This window comes from Arachis duranensis, chromosome 3, assembly GCF_000817695.3.
Source record: "Arachis duranensis cultivar V14167 chromosome 3, aradu.V14167.gnm2.J7QH, whole genome shotgun sequence".
In the NCBI taxonomy this organism is placed as follows: Eukaryota; Viridiplantae; Streptophyta; class Magnoliopsida; order Fabales; family Fabaceae; genus Arachis; species Arachis duranensis.
In genome coordinates, this window is record NC_029774.3 from 14,761,390 (window position 1) to 14,782,583 (window position 21,194).

Consider the following 21,194-nt stretch of genomic DNA (forward strand, 5'->3'; position numbering starts at 1 on the left):
TTTTTATTATCTATAACATCTTTTCTCTTTTCATGGTTGTACAATATCTACTATTACTATATTTTTAATAAATACCTAAAGTATATAGGTAAGTATAAACTAATTAATGTGTTATCGAAATACAAAAATAATAATTAATTTAGTATAAAAAAATAAAATACACATTTGTTATTAAAAATAGTCAAATATTATATAATTATTTAATTATAATTGAGTTAATTAGTTTAACTAGTAACCTAATAATTTAATATTCTGATTAAGTTAATTGTCAGTTCAATTTTGGTAACTATGATTAAGACGATCCCAGCAATTAACTAGTGAAAAAACAGTTGTAGTTGGGGCTTTTTTATATAAATAAATATTCAAAAAATATTGATTTCGAAATACGCACCGCATCAATTTATTCCACAAATGCGTATGGCCAATTTTTGGGAGACACTTGCAAAATGATATTGCACTACAAATCATGGGTGGTGACAATGAAATGGAACTGACACGGATATAAACATTTTGAGGATGGCATCTAGGAAATGGCGTATTCCAAGCATGGCGAGCACAAATTAAAGCACTTCAAGGACAACGCCAGCGAAATGGCCCATTGTACATGTGGGACTAAAATAATTAGTAAAATTAAGTTTAGATTTTGCTAATACAATTGATAAATAAATTGGTGATAGAATTTTAATTTTGTATTTAATATTTAAAATTTTATTTTTGTCTCAAATATTTTTTCTTTTCTTATTCTTTCTAATAATTTTACCACCAAATCACTACAATTACTATCATATCCATAACCATTGGAAAATAATAATTGGAGCAAAAAACTCACGGTTTTCATGGAAGCATCGCATTCTCTCTCGGCCTTTTTTTTTCCTTTTCTTTGGGTTCATATTCGGTGGTGAATGAAAGAAAATGAAGATGGTTAAGACTAACGGTGATTTGTGGATATAAAAGATTTATTAGATGTCAAGTTACACATATATATATTCATGCACCTAAGGCACATTTCTTTCTTTTTCTTTTGCCTTTTGGTTTCGGTGAAGTAAAGAAAAGGAAATGAAATTATATGATGATTAAGGTGCACGTGTCATGTTATGAATATGTATATGCATTAATACATGTTTGACTTTTTCTTTATTCATGTTTTCTTAATGGCTTTGGACAAAGGAAATAATAATAATAATAATAATAATAATAATAATTATAAAAATTAATTTAAATTTTGCTTATTAAAATAATTTTTTATAAATAATTTAAACTAATAGAATAAGTCATAATTAAATTAAATTTTAAAAATTATAAAATTCTATTTAATTATTTTTGTTAAAAATAGTTTTCTTAAAAACAAAATCTCAATATAATATAATAACTCATAAATAATTAATTATTTAATTTTCAGAAATTCAAAGTCTTACAATTGTTAAATGTTCGATTGAGAATTTTTGCATGCAAAAATATTTTTTCGTTGATTGAATGTTTATCACGTTTTATTCAAATATGAATGGAGTTCGGTTTATTAAAGTTAGTGATTTACACTCACTTGATTGTTAAGTGTTCATTTGAGTTTATTTGCATGCAAAAATTATTTTTCTTGCTGATTGAATGTTTATCACGTTTTATTCAATCACTACTTGTGCCTGATTTTACTTTTTGTATCCTTTTTAGGGGTTAATAATATCCCAGATGAGGATTTATACTGGGACAAAACCCTTGATGGAGGACGGAGAGTGTGTTAAAGCAGAGTATATCAGGCTCAGCGGTCAACGAACAAAATTAACAAAATAAAAGACCAAGTAATTCAGGCATCTGAAGTTATAAGACTCCCCAAGCTATCTGCTGTCATCTCAAGCCCTTTTTATAAATTCACATATGGCGATATAGATAGTAAATATGTTGTAGTTTCTTTGACTCGTTGTAATAATTAATACTAATTTGTTTAACTTGTTTAAAAAAAACAAACACTTCTTCTTTAATGTATATATTCTTTAATGTATATATGTGAATATTAATGTAAATGTTAATGAAAATCTAATATTAATGTATATATGTGAATGTTAATGAAAAATCTAATGTTAATGTATATATTTGTTAGAACTGTTTGGGCTGCTTGTTTTGTTCTAGGTTCACAGTGAATGGATTCAGGGTATTTATCAAATATCAAGAGCACGAAAAACACAAATGAACTGAAATTAATACACTAGATGAACCGAAAAAAGTGTAAATAGCACCATTACAGAAAGCTAATTTGAAAAAATGTTTATATCAGTATTCAGTTTTAGAAACACCTAAACATCAAGAGTCCCTCTCTACTGCATACGATTAGTAGATTCTTAATCTCATCTCCCTTCTGAGTCGTGTTCTTTATTTTGGTAAAAAAATGACAAGTTTGGAATAATCTTTGTAGAACTTTTCAACTTCTTCTAGTGTCTTGAAAGTCATCCCAACCTTTGAGATAAATTGTTCATCCACAACACACCTGATTTGCATAATGAACCGAACACATTATTAAAATGAAACTAGTATATAGTACTAAATGAACGGAATATTGTCCATTACATAAATTCAAATTCGAACAACTATCTGCATAATAAACCGAACACATTATTAAAGCGAAACAATTGTATAGTACTAAATGAACGGAACATTATCCATTATATAAATTCAAATTCGAATAACTGTCTGCATAATGAACTGAATATGTTATTAAAGTGAAACTATTGTATAGTACTAAATGAACAGAACATTATCCATTATATAAATTCAAATTCGAACATTGTCTATATATAATCAAATTCGAAAGACCTACATCTAGAATTCAGAGATTGCATTCCATTCAATTGAATTCAGTTCAATCCAAATTAGAACACCTGCATCTAGAATTTAGTAATTGTATTCAATTCAATTCAATAATGAAAACCTTGTCCGCTTGATTCGATTCAGAAGAATAATCCAAATCGCTCTATTCAACTAATTTGAAGTTAAATCATTTATTGTTTTGATAGACTATTGAAATCTGAAAACGAAGAAGATAAATCCACAAATCGAAGAAGAAAACGAAGAAGAATATGAAGAAGAACGATGAGCAGCAGAGCAGATCCAAAAATTACAATCAGATCGTTAACGTTGAAGAATGTTTATGTTGAAAAAGAAGCTTTACGTTACGTTAATAGAAGGGGGAGGGGGCGCGTGTGTATTTCACATAACTTGGGGAGGGGGAGACGTGTTAACAAAAAAGTGTTTGGATGACTTGGTTAAATTTTTTACATAGATGTATAACATTATTGTAAATAAAAATGTATTGGCCTAGAATTTATTTTTATTCATTTTTATTATGGATGATATATTAAGGAATAAGGATGACGTATTAAACATGTGTCTAAGAATCTCTCAACAAGCAAATACACTTTTTATGTCAATTCCTTTCTCGCGCTCAATACTTGCCCATCCGAGTGCAAGGCCAAGATTATCGGTTTTGGCTATGGATACCCGAGGTAAGGTGCCTTTTGGTGGTAAATGTAGATATCAAAATTACCAATAGAATAAAGATAAAAACAAGTTTTAATGGCATAGAAACATTAAAGGTGGGTAGATGTTGATGATGACGCTTTGTAACAAGGTTCTAAAATAACTTTATTGAACATCTGATAATTCTCTAATCTATCGATCGAGTTCAACATTTTTCTTGTATCCTCTGATACATGGCAGATTATGGATCGGAGGTATATCCTGCATAAGATTTCATCTTTATTATTATTATTATTATTATTATTATTATTATTATTATTATTATTATTTTGTTTTATGCTCTGCACGTTGAACTTTAATTTTTGTAAATGCCGATTGATTGTGTTATAGTTAATTCAACATAAATTTCTATAATAATTTTCTTTTAACCTTTCATTTTTAGTTTTTGTTTCTCTTGAAACTTAAAGATTTGCCTCTATTAATATGATGAAACATAATCACGATATATTCTTAATCAAGTTGACAATGTTGGAAAACTTCAATGTCTTTTGAATAATATATATGTGTTTTTCTTATACTTCTCGGAGTAAATGGTAGTGCCATTGATATAAAGTTTGATACAAAGCATGCATGAAGATTGTAATCCCATAAAAGTTGAATTTCGTTCATAAGGACCTTCAGAACTACTTCTGTTTCACATCGATTCATATATGTTTGGTGATATATGTTTCAGGGTTTTCAATGTTATTGAAGGAATGGTGTCACTTGACCATGTAAAATATTCTTAATGTTAAGAAGGGATCTTTTATAGACATGGGAAAGCATATTGGGGAGAAAGAATCTGAATTGTCAAGTGCAAGTTCTAGTCATCAAGAAAACCATCCAGGAAGAGTTTGGGGAATTTTTCATGTGATGAAGTATCATCATTGGCGCCATGTGAAAAGAAAGCATTCACACAAAAAGCATGATGATGGAAAACATGAAGCTAGTATGTACACCTTGTATTTCTTTTTTTTCAGCTTTCTTGCATTGGATTTCTTTTCTTTCATCTATGTTTGCCTCTATATTTAAACATATGTTTATCAAGGGGAGTTTCAGGACAACGGTTGAGTTGTCCCTATGTGATTTCAAAATCACGGATTCAAATCATAAAAATAGTCACTGATTAATTATACTCTCTGAATGTGGTCCTTTCCCTTAAAATTCTATGTTTATGAAAGGAAGTCTTAGAACAACGGTTGAGTTGTCTAAGTAAATTTAAAGTTGTGGATTCAAGTGGAAACATTCTTTGGGTGTGACCCTTTTCCCGATCCTGTGTTAACACGAAATGCTTGTTCATCGGGATGCCACTTTTAATATAAACCTATGTTTATGTATGTGTAATTAGCTATCACAAAGCAAAAATATTTGAGTGACATAGTTTTTCTCTCAAATTATGTTTTAGCCTCATAGATGTTGCAACAATTTCTTTCACTTTCAGGAGATGAAATTCCAGTGACTTCACATGAAATGCCTGAAAATCATGGGCCAATTACAAGACCATCCAATGTATGTAAAGAACAATACCTTTGGTTACGGGCTACTATATTTTGTTTTTCAAAAATAATGATATCTGTTGTGTTGATCTTATATTCACTTTGAATTTCATCGAGCAATTTAGAACATTTACTTTTCTTATAAAGGACACACTGAAAGTAGTATCTCATTGAAACTTTCCTAGGTTGAACAACAAAAGTTAAAGTCCTCTCCACGAAGCAAACATTCTATCAAATCTCGGTTAAAAGCGCTCGTTCAAGAAGAAATATACAGAAAGAAGGGTCAACACAAGCGAAGCTCAACATGTCCATCGAAGTCACAACTAACTCGTGCCGATTCAATGCATCACATGGACGTTGATCCACTCAATGAGGAGTTGCTGACATCTAAGAACCCTAAGGCTAATGGTGATGTAACATGCAATGAAAAATGTTTAGACTGTGGTACTGTGTTTTCTGCTGACACTTTGGAAATGAGTAAGATTCATAAGCATAAGAGACATGACATAGATTCCAGTTCTCCTAATCAAGGTGTTCGAAACGAAAAGCTTAAGTCAATGAATGCAAAGATTCTTACAGCTGATGCTTCACCCCATCTTTTCAAGGATTTTCTTGATGCTTTGGATTTGATGAGCAAAAACAAGGATTCTGTGTTGAAATATATACAGGAACCTGAAGGTTCTCCTTCAATTCCGTCTCCGGTTCATAATAAACAAGATCTCAGAAGCAAATCGAAACGATCAAACTCTGTTTCGTTTCCTCTGCCGGATTCTTCATCAGGAAGTAAGGATTCTAATAAGCCTAGACAGCACAAAATAGAAAATTCTCCACAACGTTCACCGGAGGTTGCTAGCAATGTGAGAATTAAAAGAAATTTCTTGGATCTCAAAAAGAAGATAATGCAAATAATTGAAGAGCGCAAGAAAGAGAAGCATCGCATTGCAATGGATGCTATAGTGGACAAAATCCCTCAAGGAAACAAACCTTCAAAAATTTCAAAAAAGTACACACATGATCCATTGAAAGACCCCGCAATTGATATAGAAGGGAAAGAATCTATGACAAAGAGTTATAGCAATCGTCTCTCTTCTTTTTCCTTTAACAAACGTCCTCAATCTACCATGAGAACTGAATCTCTAAAAGAATCAGCTGGCAGATATTCTCAGCTGTATGAGACTTGTTTCAATGCTGAAGCCAATTGTCCTAAGGCGGCTGACACAATAAAGTTGAAGGCAGAAGAGAAGAGTTCGGTGTTAACGACCCCAAAAACCTTTCAAAGGTTCCATTCATTACCTAACATTACACCCTACCTCAACCAAAGTGATGATTCTTCTCTGTTTCTCTCTGCCCAAAATTCTTTTAGGCAGCGTGATGGCGAAAGCATTTTAAGAAGTTTGAACAATGTTTGTGATTCAGACGGTGAAGTTTTGCTACGAGCTCTAGATGACGATGCAATTCAAGAAAGCATCTTGAATGCTCTTGAACCGAAGAAAACTCTTGTAAGGAGTGAATCAATATCAGAACAAGATGTTGATGCTTCAGGAAACTTGAGTGATAGTGATGGTGCTTCTTGCTCTGAACTAGTTACTGGACATGGAGTAGAATTTCCTCATATGCTTGGAGAAGCAAACTCGGTCTTCTCTTGTGACACCAACTTCATGGAAGACACATTTGATCTTGATAAGTTAAACATATTGGACGGTATATATTTTCTTCTTATTCCTTTCCATTGCAATATACCATTAAAATACTTACATGCTTGTAAATTTATATTTACATGCATGAATAAATATACTTGAAATTAACGATAGAAAGGGTATCATGGTTTTCATAATCAAAGTATAAAAGTTTGTGTAAGGATGATAATTAAATGAGTCTTATAATAAGAGGTCTTAAAGTGAAATTTGGGGTATACATTTCTCCATCTTGACAGTTCTTCGTTTTCTGATTTTCACTCTGTCATGCCTATATTAGTTTTTCAAAAATGCTATATGAATATAAAAAGTCAGTAATCAAATCAACCATCATTTATTTGTGCTTAAGTACATATGTCGCTAAATTTATTTTTAATCTCTATTTTGTATTTTGATATGTATTCTATATGAATGTGACTGATTTGTTAGTTGATTTTTTATGTACATATAATCTATTCTAAATTTTAGAGGATAACTTTCAAATTGAATTTATTAAAAAAAATATTAGAAGACTAATATTTTTTTTTTATCAATATAAACTAACACTTTGGGCCAACATTTTATTTATTTACTATTATAAAATTTAGGATTTAGAAATTTTATCAATATAAGTCGACACTTTGGGCCAACATCTTATTTATTTACTGATGATAAATTTTGTTGGTCGTGTAGCATTGCTATTATTTAAATGAATCTTCTATTTGTTAATTCGATTAACCAACATATCATATTTTCTTACCTTGCAACTTCTTCAAAATTTCAACCATGGCCTACTGATGGATTGCTATATAACACAGGTGAGCTATTTTATGACACCGAATCAGATCAGCAAGAAGTAGTTGGGAGAGGAGATTACACTCAAAAGTTCCAAACTATAAGTAAGCGCTTCAATTACAAAATTCCATGTGTTGAAGTTGATCCAAGCCATGAAGGTGCATTCAATTACGTGAGAAAGGTGTTGGAGCTCTCTGGTTTCACTGGCTCTGAATCTCTTGAAATGTGGTATTCAGAGAATCAGCCAGTAAATCCTTCAGTTTATGAAGAATTAGAAGGCTGCTTGCTTCTTGATCCTGATTGTTCTGGTAATATTGATAAGGGTGGACAATGTAACCATTTACTTTTGTTTGATATAGTCAATGAGGGGTTGTTGGAGATTTTTGGAAGATCATATTGCTATTACCCTAGATCATTATCTTCACTCTCCCATGTTCATCCATTGCCAGTAGGAGAAAATGTTCTAAGAAAAGTATGGGCACTTATTAGCTGGAACCTTAGATCAACATCTGAGCCTTACCCATCATTGGATTACTATGTGAGTAGAGATCTTGCAAAAGATGATGGGTGGATGAATCTCCAATTTGATTCTGAATGTGTGGCCCTTGAGCTTGATGACTTGATTTTTGATGATCTACTAGAGGAAATTATACGCACTTAGCTTAGCTTAACCTAAGCTTTTTTTTTCTTGTTCTTCCCCTTTATACTCTAATGCATCTAATACGATTGTTGGATTTTGATGTAATAGTGAATTATGTTGTACATTTAATTTGTTCATGTGAAATTAGTTTTTCAACAAGAAAACTTAAAGGAAAGGCATATGTATATTAAATCATTAATATTTTACAACTTGATGTTTGATTAGTTCGTACTGTAAAACATGCAAGATTCAATTCACAATTTCACATGTATTGCAAATGTAAATAAAGTTGGATCATATTCACTGCCAGGGGCGGAGACTCTCACTGGGGGAGGGTGAGGGTCTGAGGGAGGGGAGTGGCCTCCAAAATTATAATTTTTGTTAACAAAAAATGAATTTATAGAGATAGTTCCTTTAAATGATATTACACAGCTCCTTTAAAAAAAAAAAAATTAGTCTCCTTTTCAAATTATAAATACAATTCATTTATAATTTAGTGTAAACCTATAAAAAAAGTTCAAATGTTCTTGTATTATGCTAAGAAAATATTGTAGTCCAATTTATTTAAAAAAGAAAACATAAACTCTCTCTTTCGAATGCACATATTTTTCACTTTTGCAACACCATACACCCATTAACGTTTTATATTCTTCTTCATTGTTTTTTTTTATCTTTTATTCTTTGAACCATTGGTTCTTGTTTCTTTTTTTTTTCTGCAAATTAAAAAAAAAATTCTAATTCAACAAGTGGTCCCTTACTTTGCTTTTACAAAAAAGTTTCCTTTTCTACTCTTCTTTCTACGTGAAGAGAACAATTAAACCAGCAATCAAGACACATAGTCATACATTTTATATGGATAAATAATAAAATAGATAAAATATATTTTATTTTTTTAATTTAAATAAATTAATTTTATTTTTCAGTTAGTCTTGCTTGATTATTTTTTTTTTATATTTTTTTATATATGTAGTTATTTACTTAATTTATTATTATTCGTTATGTTTGATATAATTATTCGTTAATTTTTATTACGTTATTTAACTATTTAATTATAATTTTTACTATTGATGCTACAGTGTTAGTATTATTGTTCTAAATTTTAAATATCTTATTTTGAATTGAAATATAATTTTTATATTTTATAAAGATTATAAATTGTAATTTTCACTTTCTGCTAAGTATATTTTTAAGATTTAATTACTCTGTTGGTCCTTATAGTTTTATTAATTTTTTAATTATTAGGTCCCTATATATTTTTTTAATTGGATCTCTACATTGTTTTTATTTTTGTAATTAGGTCCTTTTCATTTCAAAAACGTTAAAATTAATAGAATATGTCTTTCAAAATACATGCGGTCAAACATCTATTTAGTTTTTTAATTATGAATACCTTTAATTTGTAAAGAAATATTCAGTTAACTCTAATATTTTTTATTCTAGAAAGGACCTAACTATAAAATTAAAAGAAGTGTAAAGACCCAATTGAAAGGGAAAAAGATATAGGGATCTAATTGAAAATTTAGTAAAATTATAGAGAATAACAAAATAATTAAATTTATTTTTAAATATAGAAGTTTATTCAGTCACTTAAATTATGGATAAGTTCAAAATCATTGATACATTTTTTATAAGAAGAGATCAAAGAAATAAAGATACTTCTACTATTACTACTCCAACACTTGAGGAGCCATCAAATTTTATTACTTCAAGTTCTCTGTTGAATAGCTCAAAGTGGATGACTTCACTACAAGAAAAAGGCGCATTTGTAACAAAAAATATTGTTACAAAACGTCGAAATTTTGAAAAAAAAGTTTTTTGTAACAAAAAAATGGTCCATTGTAGTAAGTTCCGTTACAAAAAGTTTTTGTAACGAAAAATAGAATTGTTACAATTCAATACCATATTTTGTAACAATTTTTCCTGATACAAAAAACCAGAACCGTTACAAAATTGATAACAAATTTTGATCTTGAAGGTATTTTTCGTGACAGTCAATTTTTTTCCTATCAAAAAATTTTGTTACAAAATGTAACATAATTTTGTAACATTTTTTTTCTTTAGTTACGAAAGCAAATTAATTATTTTGTAACAACTTTTTTTTATTACAAATTACATGCATAACTTACTAAATTATTTTTTAAATTAACTAATATATTAACGCTTTTAATAAGCAAGTTTACATGTATATAATATGCAAAAACATACATAAGTCAAACAAGATCCTTTTAGCTAAAATTGTCTTGAAACAAAATAACATTAGCTAGTGAGTACATTAATTAGTTCAACCAAAACATAAAAGTTCTAACATAGATTAGTGTCTCTATGTATCAAAATATTCTTGAGCCCTCAAGGTAGAATATGGTCACCATTTCAGCACTCCTGTAAATAAGAAAAATCGAAACAAAAAAGTTAGAAACAAGATATAACACTAATTATAATTTTTCCACTAAGTTTTATCCAAAATGTTTAGAAAAATTTCGGCAGAACCTCCCCTAAAACTTGTATATTTCCACCGTCCACGGTTCCAACAAAAACAACCAATTCACAACTTGCACCCTTTCAAACAACACAATGCAGTTTAATTGAGCAACCAAATAGGACAACAACCAAATAGTGAATAACAAAACCCGAAGCTTCCAGCTTCCAACAGCCAAAACAGTGAAGCACTTAGCCGGATAATCAATCAATTGAGCTTAGCAATAGTTGAAACCAAAAGCAATTAAATACCAACTCAATCAATTAATTGAATCAAAGATGAATATTGAAAACAACTTAAAATAAATTCCGGTAGTATTTCAGCAGTAAATTTGCCTATTTCACAATTTCAATCAATCAATTCAAATTCCATATGAATTCTTTGACAGTTAAAAACACAAAAAATCATAATGAATTCATAGGAAGGAAGTAAATAAGCCAATTCTAGCAAGAAAACATGAGGAAACAATTAAAACCAATCCAACCAGCAAGAAGCAGAGCAGCACTCAGCAAAACAGCAATCAATGGCCCATCATACAGCACCTAAAACAGTAAAATGAACAAAGGTAATGAATTTAGGCAGCATTCTATTCATTGAAGTCAATAACTATTACACTTGCAAGCAGCAGGGGCATAGCAGTTTATCCATTAATTCAACAGAAAATCAATCAAGTCAAACTAAACGATTTCAGCAACAGATTTATCAATAAAACCAATCTCATTTCAGCAACCATAATCTATTCCAACACAAGCAACAATAACTCAGCAGCATTTTCTTTCTCATTGAATTTAACAATCATTCAATAAGCAAGCAATGAGGGAGAAAAATCAGCAGCAACCAACAGCAAGTATAGAGCAGCAATAACAACTTAATATGAGAAATTAACAACAAATGCACACACAAATACAAGGATTACTTAAATGACTCATCATGCTTATCCACATAAGTATGCAGTGAAACCACTTACCGTTTCACTTAAGAGGCTTGTAACAACAGCTTTTTTATCAACTTCTTTCTCATTCTCCCTTTCAGGCTCACTGTCAGTACTGGTAGGAGGTGGAAGTGCTGGAGCACCAAACATGGCTTCATCATGAGCAGCTTGGATTTGTTCCTCCCTTCTTTCCTTGATAAGAAAATGGATTCGATCTATATTTAGTCTTCCATACATAGATGATGCATGTATGTTAACAAGGAATAAAACTGACTATTCATGAATATAAGAAGAGGAATATACCTCTATTTTAGAATACTGGAAACTCTGGCCAATTTGCTTGACCAAGGAAGCATCATCTTCAGCCATTGTAGATAGGTGGGCAAATACAATCAGCTCAATTAAGTTTCAGGCTTCAAGCCAAACCCCAAACCATTACTCATTATCATTTATAAGAAAAAATATCATTGGCATTCAATAATTAAAAGAATCACCATGACTAAGCAATGAACAATTAAAATCAGTAAGTATTGGTGGTATTAACAAGCACACAACAACAGTACTCAACATTGGATCAATTAAAAATGAAATTTACATTATCAGAAAAACATAGGAAGACTAAAAAAATTGTCCATTTTAAAACAGATTGTATTTGCAATGAAGAAATCTGGGTAAATTTATTTAGAATAATGAAATTGGCAAACAAGTCCAACCTTCAACTTTCTCATCTTCAAGAGGTGTATCCTTGTCAAACTCAAATCACTTCCAGCCCTTGCCTTTTTCTGAGTCTTAAGCAGCTGCATTAAAAAATATCCCACGAAATCAAGTTAGTACAACATGTATAAACAAGCACACTTGCACACTGTGCAGTTTTTTGAATTAAATCCTTTTTCCATGATATGTTGATGTTTTGCAGTTCCCAAATTTTATCTCATCATTCTTCTTATGATTTTCATTGCCATCTATATGGAGTCCACATGGCCCATCAACAAGGAATGTTGCGAAAAACGTACAATCCTATCCAACTCATCGAATAGAAGCAAGTTTTACTTTTGTAGCTGTAATTAATATTGTTCGATTTCCATTAGTATGGAGCTATCCATTTATGATTTTTAGTACTTGTTCAGATTTCTATGCAGCCATTATATTAACATCTATTGTAATAAGAATGATTTTTAGTACTTGTTTTTTGTTCAGTACTTAAATTTATACACACAAGTTAAGACGAAATGCATATCCAGCATATGCCAGCAAGACCCCATTATGGAATCTTAACCAAATCTCCTTGTATCTTTCCGTTAGTACCATTCAGATTTTGTGAATACTAATAGCAAGTTCTATATATAGCTATTGTACCAATCATTTGTTTTCTGAAGAAAGCAACAATACGATATGTTTTTCCTATTCTCTTCTACTTCTTCTGTTTCAAATTTTAATTTACTTATTTTATTAAATATCATAAGAAACACCACTTAACAAAGAGATAGATATAATCCAATATAGGCTAGAGATATGTGATTACTAGACAACGAAACTAAGTTATATTGGATAATCATTACCCTCTTGACCTAACTAACCTTCAAAATGGAAATCAAAGAAATTTCTAACTTATAACATGTGCAAAAACTTGTTTGAAATATTATTAACTTATTTTAATCTCAATCTTTAAAGTAGGATAACAGAGCTGTGCCTCAATTTTTACATTGTTTTCAAAATTAGAATTATAACAACGAATTCCAACAAATAAATCAAAATTTACAAACAAACCTAAAAAAAATCCTAAGGAATCAGAACAAAGAATTTGCAAGTTTCAACAAGTAAACACAATTCACAAACATAATTAAATAAATTAAAACCTAAAGCTTGAAAATTTTAATCATAATAAACAAGAAATCAGAACAAAAAATGAACAAGTGATTTGCAAGTTTCAGCAAGTAAACACAATTTACAATCAGAATTAAATAAATAAAAACCTAAGGCTTGAAAATTTTAAAAATCATAATAAAAGAAAATCAAAATCAGAGGGGAGAACGCCCTTACCGGCAGTGGATCCCGGTGAGGCAACGCTATTTTCTGGCGACAGGGGCTCAGTGACGCAACCCCTAACAGCAGTGATGACGGTGACTCCACGAACGGCGACTGGGCGCAGCAGCACGAACATCGCCTCCTCCTTCTTCCTCGGTCTTCCTCCCTCCACGCCTTTGTCTCTCCTGCGCGTCCTCAACATCGTCCGTGAAGGAAGATGCGACGGCGGTGGAAGCTGTAAACGACCCGCTCGAGATGAAGACGACTAAGACGGTGGCTTCCCTCGACGATAATAGAACGCGAACTGACGGCGGCGATGGAGGCACAGCGACACTCCTTCATCGAGCAGCTCTTCCTCTCGCTCAACGTCTCCCCCTTCCTGATGGCGACACGATGGCGTGGCGGCAGTGGCCACCGGCACCGTCCTCCCTCTTCCCCCTCTCTTTCTCTTGCTCTTTGATTCCACCTTTCCCCTTTTTTTTCCTTTTTTTTCTCTCCGTTCTTCTCTTTCTCTTGCTGTATGTGTGTATTTTCGTGTTGTTAGTGTGTATTTGGGGACTTGGTGGTGTGACGGCTGGAAGGGTTTAGAGTTAGGGTGAGTGAAGGTGAGTGAGTAAGTGTGGGTTAAGTTGGGGTAAAATTAGGATTAGGATTTTTAATTTGATAATTAGGGTTTGTTTTTTTAAAAAAAATGTAAAATTAGATATTTTTAGATAAATTGAGATTTAGTAATTTTAATTAAATTAGACTATACAGTATTAACTATTAAGTATTTATGAAAATTATATAAGTTTTAATTAATTTTAAATTCAGAAATCTCATTACTTTGATTTAATTACTTTTTGATAAATAACAATTTGAAAATAAAATCATGAATTAATTATAATAAATCATAAATAATTTATTATTTATTTTTTAACAACAAAAAATTTTAAAGATTTAATAATGAAAAGTGAAAGTGAGGGTTAGAATTAAGGTTTTTATTTTTTATATTTGTTTTTATTTACAAATAATATTTTAAAAAATTAAATTTTTAAATGAAAATAAAATTATCTTAAAGATTTTAATATTTTAAAATATTTTTTTAGTTACAAAAATTCTTGCATTTTGTGACAAATAAATAACTTGTTACAAACAGTATTAAATTTTGTGACAAATTAATTTTTTGTTACAAAATAATTAGAGTTTTTGAAACAAATAGATATTTTGTTACAAAATATTTTGAACTTTTGCAACAACTTCATCTTTTGTTACAAAATATTATAAAAATTTGCAACAAAATACCGGATTGTTACAAAAGCCAATATAATTTGTAACAAGAAAATCAAATCGTTACAAAATAACAAAACGTTTTGTAACAAATTATATTGTTGTTACAAAACATTATTATTATGTAACAATCACTAATTTTTGTTACAAAAAATTAATTTTTGTAACAATTTTAAATTTGTTACAAAATTTTTGTTACAAATGTTCCATTTTCTTGTAGTGCTTCTTCCTAATCAATTGGATGTTTTTCATTTGGAAAAAGACGTTGGAATCGACCAATGATTTAAAAATTTTCTCCAAATCAAAGAGATAAAATTCTTCGAGCTTATATTAAAGTTGGGCTAAATCAACCAATTCTTGATAACTATCCATTTTCTAGTGATAAAAGTCATCGTCGCTTTCCAGTTTCATGGTTTAAAATTTTCCCATCTTAGTTAGAATATTTTATAAAAGATGACGCCATATATTATTTTGCATGCTTTTCTTTTGCTAAAGAACCTTCAATCAATACCGATTCAAATATGCTTTTAGCTTTAATATATTTTTGTAAAATATTTGATTGAAGTTATATATTTAGCTTTTATTTAATATTTATTATTAGAAATAGAAATATAAAATATTTTAAGAAAATTATTAAACCTAAACCCCTAAATAAGTAGTCTAGCTCTGCTCCTACTAGCATACACTAGCACATTTACTCACATGAATAAAAAAAGAAAAACAAAAAAAGTGAAACCCACAAGATATTATTTACTTTTACTGTGTATATGTACACTCTAACTCTATTAAAAGAGAGATTGAAGTTGAGAGATAAAGATTAAAATATATAAATTAAGAAATTGAGATTAAATTAAGTCTCTGTATTATATTTAATATAAAATATATAAGATTGAGTTATGTTTTAGTATTCTATTTAGTTCAAGATAAATATGATTATGAAATAAGAATACTTGCTAAAATATTTTTAGTTATTAAAAAAATATTATTAAAATTTTAGTCTTTGTTTGAAAGAATTGAAAATTTGTGTCCAAAACTATAATTTTAATTCCAATCTCTAACCACCAAATACAATATTAAATTTCAGTTATATATATATATATACCTACAAAGATACTCCGACATCCAAGTCAAAGAGTTAATGAGGTAGAGTTTACGTGTGTAAGGTGAAATTGATCATACCTAGGGGAGTGATGGGACTCCCCTTTTATAGTATTGTCGAGTTATCTTATCTGGTAGGGGAGGTCTGATGACATATCATCTTAAGCGATTTTCAAAGTTCTTTTTTATTTATTTTCATCGGATTTAATCAAATTTCTTATGTTTTCTAAAAGAATTTAATATATAATCAAATATTTGGAGTTGTGATAGTATTTTTATGTTTTTAGAAGTTTTGGGCTCAAAAACTAGCAAGAATAAAGGCTTTTTCAAAGAAAAATATAAAAGCAGCAAAAGCGTTGTCCAAGGAATAGAAGCGTGCCCTAAGAAGTGGAAGTAAAGCACGCACGCCTAATGGATAACACGCCCGCTTGGCAGATGGGGCTCCATGCCCGGCGAACTCCCATGCATGCTTCATTCATGCTTGACGGCCTATGCTCCACGCTTGGCATGCCCTCTCTCCTGGGAAGGTGAATTTTGGAATTTTTTATCCAATTTTCTCTAATACAAGTCTGAATTAAACAGAATAACAACCTTCAAGAAGCACAATTAAGGCCCAAATTTAATGATCCACATCATTAGAGGCCATAATCACATAAACAATATTAAAAACTCTAGAAGCTAAGATTAGTTATTAATTCTTTCTAGAAATATAAGATATTCAATTGTTAGATTGGATTTGAATCATTGTTTTGAATTTTGAATTTACAAGTTAGTAATTAGTTAGCTTATGTTTTTATCTGAAAGATAATATTAGAATAGTTATCTTGTCTTCCTTTCCAAAAGATAATATTATTTTAGTTTGAATTTAAATTCTAAAATTGGGATATAAATAAGTAAACATAGTTCACAGAGAGGGCATCCAACTCTTTCGCCATCTCTTTTCATTGTTTTCTTTCCTTTTCTATGGGTAACTAATGTAATATCCGATTACCCTAAACCTTACCTCATGCCGTAAAGCAAAAGATAACAAAGTGTCAAACAACATAATACAATAGTAATCAAGATAGATATATAAGTATGATATTCAAAAGAGCTCTAGCTGTAGTCCACATAGTTTAGGCTGACTTACATACAAACAATACAGAGTTTTTGAGTTAAAATAGCATATACAACTTATCTCTCAAGTCAAGCCTTTAAGGCAACGAAGATACAAAAGTGAGAGTATATATATGACAAAGTAATCCAAAATACAAAAGGTGATGAAAGATCCTCCACTCCGTCACCATCTCGTAACTCACCAAGGTAGGTTACGACCTACATCTGAAAAACAACAACATATGGAATGAGAATCGGAGGTACTTAGTATGGTAACAATATCCAGTAATGTAAGATATAAGGTTCCGGGATGCTGAAGGCAATATTAGAAATTCACATCAAGCATAGATTCAAACTTATAAAATAATTTAATAAAGTCCTTAAATAGGTCATCTAACTTAGGGAAAATTCTAAACTATTGATAACATTGCTGTCCCACAACCTCCGCCAACCTAACCTCCCTGCGATCCCATCGCCATCGCCTACCGAGTCTCCTCAATCCCAGTAGAAAACACAAGTAAGGGTATACAAGTAATACACAATTAATTTTCATATATAGCAAGTAAATCATGAAGCAAGTAACCATGTTATACGTTTAGCCAATATAGGCAAGTAAACAAAGCAAGCAACCAGATAGAAAATGTACATGACAAATGCATATCCTATTGGCGGTGATATCACATTGTCGGTACAACTGTCAACCCGGCACATTCGCATGGGTATGTCACCTTTCGGTCACGAATATAAATGGGTACTCTCCCCAGGGATATAGTGCCTAACTCACTCTTGTGACTCGAATGTATGTGAGTGGGATACTTTACCACAGTCCTCACATCTCAGCGTAAGCGGGACTAACCCCTGCACTTACGCCTACATTTCAGCGTAAGCGGGATGAAATCCGGCCCATATGCCTACCATATAGCATCTCATCAATATCCGTATAAAACAGTATTCAATAATTTCATCATTCATCTCTGAGTCCGAGACTCGTCATAGCCATCATTAATCCTTGATTTCACAAGTTATCGTTAACTTTTAAGTTCTCAAAATCATCACCAATATATCACTTCACCGGTCCACTCACAACTTTAGAAACCTAAGTCTCCATCTTCTAAACTTATACAGAAATTCACGAATTTAAGTCATTAACTCATCTTTATTAGTCTTAGGGCCTAATTACTAGTTAGTAATTTTAAACGGTAATTAAAGAACTTTAGAAAGCTAGAGAACCCTTGAAAAGGGAAGAAAACAACTTTTCAGCAAAACAGGGGTCATGCGTACGCATGCCTTGTCCCCTATACGCATGAGTTGAAATTTCGGTGTCTGCGTACGCAACACCCTGTTCGCGTATGCGAGATACTCCAAACAGAAAAGGATGTTCACGTCGCATGTTAAAAGTCGCGTACGCATACCTTGAAAATACATGATTGTGTATGCATGGTAGTTCCCGTGTACGCGAGACCCCATGACAGTGGAGAATGCTCGTGTCGCGTGCACAGGTTTGTGTATGCATGCTGTATTAGACTTAAAAAAATTTTAAAGCTGCAAAATTTTAGATTTTTGCACCGAACTTCAAACGCACATAACTTTCTAGTTTTAAAATATTTTTCATTCATTCTTTGAACGTCTTAAAGATCTTGGACCCAAATTTCATAAAAATTTAGTTTCATAAAAAATGGGGTCTGGAACCCAAATTAAGGTTTTACACAAAATTATCAAAGTTCTCTACTTTCCAAATTTCAAAGCCAAACCAAATCAAAACCTACTCAATTTCATCACAAAATACTTCCACACACTACACTTTACCATTCCATTGTATCATAATCACTTCAACAACTATTCCACTCAATTTTCCCACCATAATCCAACAAAATCAATAATTCCAAATCAATATTTCAATATCAACAATTTGCACAATTAGATCCCTCATATACATCCTTCATCAACATACAACATTATTACATCACTACCATAGTATCACAATCATTATATAACAATTATCATCCTCATGTCGAACCACATGCAACTCATATAACCTCATTATAATTTATATATCACATACATAATCTAATCAACCATTTATTCAATTCAATTCAATCTTAAGGTCAACTAGCCTAAGTGTCACGAAATATTACATATTACATAGAAAAAACCAAAACCTTACCTTGCCGATTCTCAATATGCACAAAATCACCAAATTTGATTTCAACAAGCCTCTAATCACCAACACCACTTTCAAAGTCACCAAATATCAAGCTATACATAACAATATCACTAAAATTAATACCTAGAATTCACAATATACCAAACCATGAGGATTTTGGAGAAACCCTACCTTAATCATAGAAATTGGGAATGAAACTCAATGATTCCTCACTATTTGGTTGGCACCTAAACAACTAAATCACAAAATTTCACTCAAAAACCAAACCTTAAATTCGAAATTCACTTAGGGCAGAGAAAGTGAGTATGAAACTCGAAAACTTACCAAGAAAAATTTCTTAGAACTGACTAGCTCGACAAGAGCTTGGCGTAGCCACAAACGGAACGCAACATGGGTTGTATATATGTTAGGCTTGGGCCCAACTTGGGCCCGGTCCAACTTGTTAGCATTTTTAGCCTATTTGGCCCAATTTCGGGCCAAACCTTTAGAATTAGCATCCGATTTTCAACTTTAATTATTTTCCTAAGTTTTTCTACAGTTTTTATTATTCTCATGCAATACCGGACAAATTTAAGCCGGTACTGTCGGCTAATTTACCGGTACGTATTTTTACATAATTTTTCACAGAAAATTACATTTTCCAACTCGAAAACCTCTACTGAATTCAAATCTCACGTCTAAATTTTTAAATTAAGACTACTAAATTTTTGACCAAATCCGGGCAATTATTTAATTATTATTTTACGTTAATGAATCGGTTAATTATTTCCAGTTCTTATATCATCCCCACTAAATTAGAAATTTTTCCCCCAAAATTTAATGATTACTTGAGAATAACTCTAGATAATCCTTCCACATTTCTGACTCTAACTCATAAGTGTGGTCTTTTACTCCAGCTCTCTTCCAAGCCACCTTCACCAGCAAAACTTCCTTTCCACGGCGCTTCTTTACACTAGTGTCATCAATTCTCGCTGGTGTGGCTTGAAACGTCAAGTTCTCCTTCAACTCAATTGACTCGGGCTCTAACACATGAGCCGTATCCGATGTATACTTACGGAGTTGTGACACATGGAATACGTCATACAGGTTAGAAAAATGCGGTAGTAGAGCTACTTTATATGCCACTGGCCTGACTCGTCTCAAGATCTCAAAAGGTCCAATGAATCTCGGATTCAACTTCTTTGTCTTAATTGCCCTTCCAATCCCAGTTATCAGAGTAACCCTTAGAAATACTTGCTCACCCACTTCAAATTTCAACGGTTTTCTTCTCGGATCCTTATAACTGTTCTGTCGGCTCTGTGCAGTTAAGATTCAGGCCCTAATCTGTTTGATCTTCTCAGTGGTCTCTGCTACCAAATCCAGTCCCAACAAACTTGCTTCACCAGCTTCATACCAACACAGTAGAGACTGGTACTTCTGTCCATACAAAGCCTTATACAAAGCCATTCCAATGCTCGCATGAAAGATGTTGTACACAAACTCCACCAATGACATGTAATGGTCCCAAATTTCCAGTTGATCTAACACACGCCCTTAGCATATCTTCCAACGTCTGAATAGTTCTTTCCGACTGTCCATCCATTTGCAGATGATACGTCGTGCTGAGACATAGTCTCATACCAAAAGCTCTTTGGAAAGCTCCCCAAAACCTCGAACTGAATCGGGGATCACGGTTCGACACTATGCTTGATGGGACCCGTGCAATCTCACTACCTCGTTAATATACAACCTCCCGAACTCCTCCAATGAGTAGTTCATCCGTATCGACAGAAAGTGAGTGGACTTAGTCAATCGATCCACGATCACCCAAACTGCATCAAAATATGCTCTCGTCCTTGGTAATCCTAACACGAAATCCATTGCAATTCCTTCCCACTTCCACTGAGGAATCTCAAGTGGTTGTAGCATTTCCGAAGGTCGTTGGTGCTCTATCTACACCTTCTGACACGTCAGACACTTAGACACAAGTGTAGCTAGATCACCCTTCATCTCAGGCTACCAAAACATCTTCTTCAAATTGTAATACAT

The 21,194-nt window shown here is 31.7% G+C and overlaps 2 protein-coding genes and 1 long non-coding RNA gene across 4 annotated transcripts; 1 reads left to right on the forward strand and 2 right to left on the reverse strand.

The window, feature by feature from the left end:
* Positions 1–4,311: 4,311 nt before the first annotated feature.
* On the forward strand, positions 4,312–8,161 carry LOC107477783 (uncharacterized). The gene is made up of 4 exons (XM_021137742.2): positions 4,312–4,453; positions 4,946–5,013; positions 5,186–6,701; positions 7,492–8,161. Exons 1-4 carry the CDS (start codon positions 4,378–4,380, stop codon positions 8,127–8,129), a joined length of 2,298 nt encoding a protein of 765 aa, XP_020993401.2. The 5' UTR covers positions 4,312–4,377; the 3' UTR covers positions 8,130–8,161.
* Positions 8,162–10,386: 2,225 nt separating this feature from the next.
* On the reverse strand, positions 10,387–11,883 carry LOC107477800 (uncharacterized). Of its 2 annotated transcripts, none has more exons than XR_008006658.1 (3): positions 11,819–11,883; positions 11,552–11,702; positions 10,387–10,487 (listed from the first exon to the last, which is right to left on the reverse strand). It is a non-coding gene; the product is annotated as an uncharacterized LOC107477800 (long non-coding RNA). The 2 variants fall into 2 exon arrangements; XR_008006657.1 differs by having other exon boundaries at positions 11,552–11,707.
* An 8,099-nt stretch (positions 11,884–19,982) lies between these two features.
* Positions 19,983–20,660, reverse strand: LOC107477784 (uncharacterized). Its single transcript, XM_016097854.1, has 2 exons — positions 20,520–20,660; positions 19,983–20,462 (listed from the first exon to the last, which is right to left on the reverse strand). Exons 1-2 carry the CDS (start codon positions 20,658–20,660, stop codon positions 19,983–19,985), a joined length of 621 nt encoding a protein of 206 aa, XP_015953340.1.
* Between the last annotated feature and the right edge of the window lie 534 nt (positions 20,661–21,194).

Excerpts from the sequence above, each read along its gene's own strand:
- LOC107477784 (XM_016097854.1), bottom strand. The coding sequence starts at position 20,660 with ATGTCATTGGTGGAGTTTGTGTACAACATCTTTCATGCGAGCATTGGA. Across the intron at positions 20,463-20,519 it reads GTTTGTTGGGACTGGATTTG|AGCCGACAGAACAGTTATAA; the intron begins GTAGCAGAGACC and ends TTAACTGCACAG.
- LOC107477783 (XM_021137742.2), top strand. The coding sequence starts at position 4,378 with ATGAAGTATCATCATTGGCGCCATGTGAAAAGAAAGCATTCACACAAA. Across the intron at positions 4,454-4,945 it reads TGATGGAAAACATGAAGCTA|GAGATGAAATTCCAGTGACT; the intron begins GTATGTACACCT and ends TTTCACTTTCAG. Across the intron at positions 5,014-5,185 it reads CAATTACAAGACCATCCAAT|GTTGAACAACAAAAGTTAAA; the intron begins GTATGTAAAGAA and ends AAACTTTCCTAG.